General features: G+C 43.4%; 1 protein-coding gene across 1 annotated transcript in view; it reads right to left on the minus strand.

The window, feature by feature from the left end:
- AACS (acetoacetyl-CoA synthetase) overlaps positions 1-2,811 on the minus strand; it is a 45,596-nt gene extending 42,785 nt beyond the window's left edge. The window contains exons 1-2 of the mRNA XM_026859962.1: positions 2,790-2,811; positions 2,199-2,270 (exon numbers count right to left, since the gene is read on the minus strand). Of these exons, the coding sequence (XP_026715763.1) occupies positions 2,199-2,270; positions 2,790-2,811 (94 nt within the window). The remainder of the gene's footprint in view (positions 1-2,198; positions 2,271-2,789) is intronic.
- Between the last annotated feature and the right edge of the window lie 520 nt (positions 2,812-3,331).

Here is a 3,331-nt window from a genome sequence, read left to right on the forward strand (position 1 = left end):
AGGCGGCCCCGGCGTGACGCTCCGGCCGTGCCGTGTTACCCGTTTTAAGATAAAAAAATCAGCAGCTTTCCCTCACCTCAGAGCAACCTGTGCATCTAAAATTAAAATGCGCAGCCAAATCACCTGAGAAGGGACGCAAAAATCCTCTCACTGAGCTGAAACAGGCGTAGTTCAGAACGGACTGACCCACTTACGGTTCAAAGAGGAAGGGATGTTCTGGGAATTTTTTGATAGGAAAGCTTGACAGAGCTCATTTATTAACAGCGGTTTTACTATTGCACCCTTACTTGGAGCGGGTTATGCTTCCATGTTCCCTGCCCTCGTTCCGGTTTGGCCTTACCCAAACTGGTTTTTCCTTCCCTCAAAAGTGACTTTAGAAAAATGGGATGAAAGAAAAAAAAAAAAACAAAAAGGAAATAAGCCTTTAACGAGAAAATGGGCAGTAAAAGGACTGGAGTGACTACTGAAAACAGTTTGGAGACTAGATTAGGATAGCTGGAGGAAAATAGCCTGAATAAGGTTAACTGGAATTGACCATTTCCTTAAAGACTTGCTTTATACCTACTATTAGTAGTAATAGGTTAAAAATTCATGTTTGCTGCTTTAAATTAGATTAGGGGGCCTTCAAAAGATGCTTCGGAACCGATTAACAGTAATAATGATGGTGATGGCACTACCAGTAATGATAATGATGGCACTACCTCATTGTGGTCTCTGAGGTAACTCACCTGGAGTCAGCCTCTGAAATTAAAACAAGTGATGAAATGCATGGACCTGGGAGATAAAAGTTTCATAATAACAGCAATCTGTGCAGCATGCTGAGGCCTGACTATGATCCATTGATCCAAAACCTGGATTAGGAAATCAAAAGATATTGGAAAATTTTTTAAAAATCCTGTGTTCATAGTGGCCACCAGCTGTTTAATGAGTCTGTACAAGAATAAGAAATTTCTGGCTCACTCAACATCCATGATCTCTGCAACCTCTACACAGTGGCAGGAGTACAAGTAACCAGAATCAAAATCAAAAGCTTTTGCAGAAATGGAAGAAGAAATAAAAGAGAAGACAGAAATGAAAAGAAGAAAAGAAGCAGTGACACACTGCAAGAAAAACCTCACAGAGCTAGCAGCAAAGCACGAAGAGAAATGGCCTAAAATGACAAGTCATAAAGCAATCAGCTGTGAGATGAAGTAAAGACAGAAAAATAAAGGTCAGTGAGGTTAAGGACTGATCCACAGTAACACAGTTGGCTTTCTTTAAGGCTATGCCTTTTTTTTTCACCATAAAAATGATTTTAAAAGAGAACTCTGTGATCTGCTAAAACTTTGACGTCTAGAAGACCCCAATTTATTCTAAATACTGTTCAGATTGTTGTTAAATCCCTATATCAGAGTAAGACACCTTATGTGGTTTTAGTGCAGATCAGGAAAGAGAGAAGAACTCATGAAGAACATACAGAAGAAGTCATGCTTCTTCTGTAAGTAAGACCCTCATCAGAGGATCTTTCTGGAAACCTCCCAGGTGTCCTAATTAAAACGTTCAATATGGATGAAATCAATATTTCATGCCATGATGCAATGTATTCTTTGAGCAGACAGGATTTCATTTATTTAAATGAGAAGGGTGAAATACCGTGCAGTTTCATAAGAGCTGTGGATTTGGAGAGATGAACGTACCTGAAATAGGCTTATTGAGGTCGGTCAGGCAATCAAATAAATGCCAGGGAAGACTCCCAAATTATCCTGACCTCATATGAAGGACAGCCCTGAGCACAGGCTTCCAAAGGCAGCCACTAAAATAGGCCTCTCAGCCCCTGTAAAAAACGGGTGGAAAGAAACAACAAGCACTTTGCAGAAGTGATTTTGAGGGAATGCCACGATGGAAACTCATAAAGAGAAATAGAACGTCCCCAAATTCACAGAAACAAGACCCATCAGACCAGAAACAGCACAAGGGGACCCAGAGAAGGCTGCGCCAGCTAGAAGCAAATTGAAGAATTATAGCTGGCACAGAAAACAACACTCAGGACAGTTACATTACTGTTGTGGGTTTTGTACCACAAGGTTCTTTACGTGCAAGAAATGCCCCAGAAGCAGACACTTTACTGTGTGCTGGGGGTCTAGGCACAGCGTGACACTGAGGGCGGGTGGCCAGAAACCTCCTAAGAACCTCAGAAATACCTGTCATCAGTTACCAACCCCTTCGAGGAGAGTATGAGATGGACTTCAGGACATACGCAGCTGTGAACATATCAGCAATTTCAGGATCACCTAAAAAGAGAATGAAAGCACCGTTTATAAATATATAAAGAATCTATATCCCACTGAAATCAAGGAAGATCCTAAGTACCTTCTTGGATCTGGGCCCAACACTTTCAGGGCCACATATAAATAAATGCTAAAAGGTCTCGGCCATTCTGCTAAATGTGAAAATAAGTGTTTTGGCCGGACTAAAACTGGGAAAAAGGCCACAGCAAAGATGTCTATATTCTGCATGTCTTCTCAACTACTCAGCAACCGAGCCATGGCGTTTAAACATCCAGTACACAGGGTAAAAAATCAGAAAGAGATATTTCAAGTTACTCCAGGGACTGGGAGAGCTACAAGCTGCACCCCTGACTCTGCAGGAACTCCCCAGGCAGGAGCTGGTAAAAGCAGAGCTCTGCGCTGTGATTTTCGGAGCGGAGTTCCTGAACAGTGGGCAGACGTGGTCACGGGCCGCCTGTACCTTCCCCGGCACAACGAGGAGCTCTGGGGAGGGTGTTGGGATCCCCCATGCCTTGAAGTTACCGTTGGGCAATTTAGCAGGCATTTTCTATCCCATCTTACGTCACCGGTTGGTGCAGAATCCACGCTGCAAACCTATGGATCTGTTTTTGTATTCCCATCGTTGTGTTCCTGGTTTGTCTAACTCAGGCTCCTGTCCATTAGGGATGAATCAGCATGGGCTCTGGAGGCAATAAAGTGTTTCTCTGTCTCCTGGGGATTCTTACTTCTCTTTGCTAACATCCTGGCTGGGTTTCATTACCCACAAGGAGCTGATAACATTGTCTAATTTATACTTCCCAGCTGGTCTTTTGTGAGCGTGGTTAATCAGGAAAAACCAACATAAAGCCTGTCAGAAGAGGGAGTAGCACCATGAAACGCGCAAATTTCAGCGTGTACATCTGAGTCAGGGCTTCTCAAGGGTAAAGGACACGAGAGGCCGTCAGAATCCCTCGACCTGAAGTTGATAGTGCACTGAAAAGAGAGATGGGTTTTGACCTTAGACTTCTAGATTCCCTTTGTCATTTGGAGATTGCCCTGGGGATCTCCTCGGAGAGGGACACCCG

This window comes from Athene cunicularia (genome assembly GCF_003259725.1).
Source record: "Athene cunicularia isolate RWA chromosome 15 unlocalized genomic scaffold, athCun1 chr15_part1, whole genome shotgun sequence".
In the NCBI taxonomy this organism is placed as follows: domain Eukaryota; kingdom Metazoa; phylum Chordata; class Aves; order Strigiformes; family Strigidae; genus Athene; species Athene cunicularia.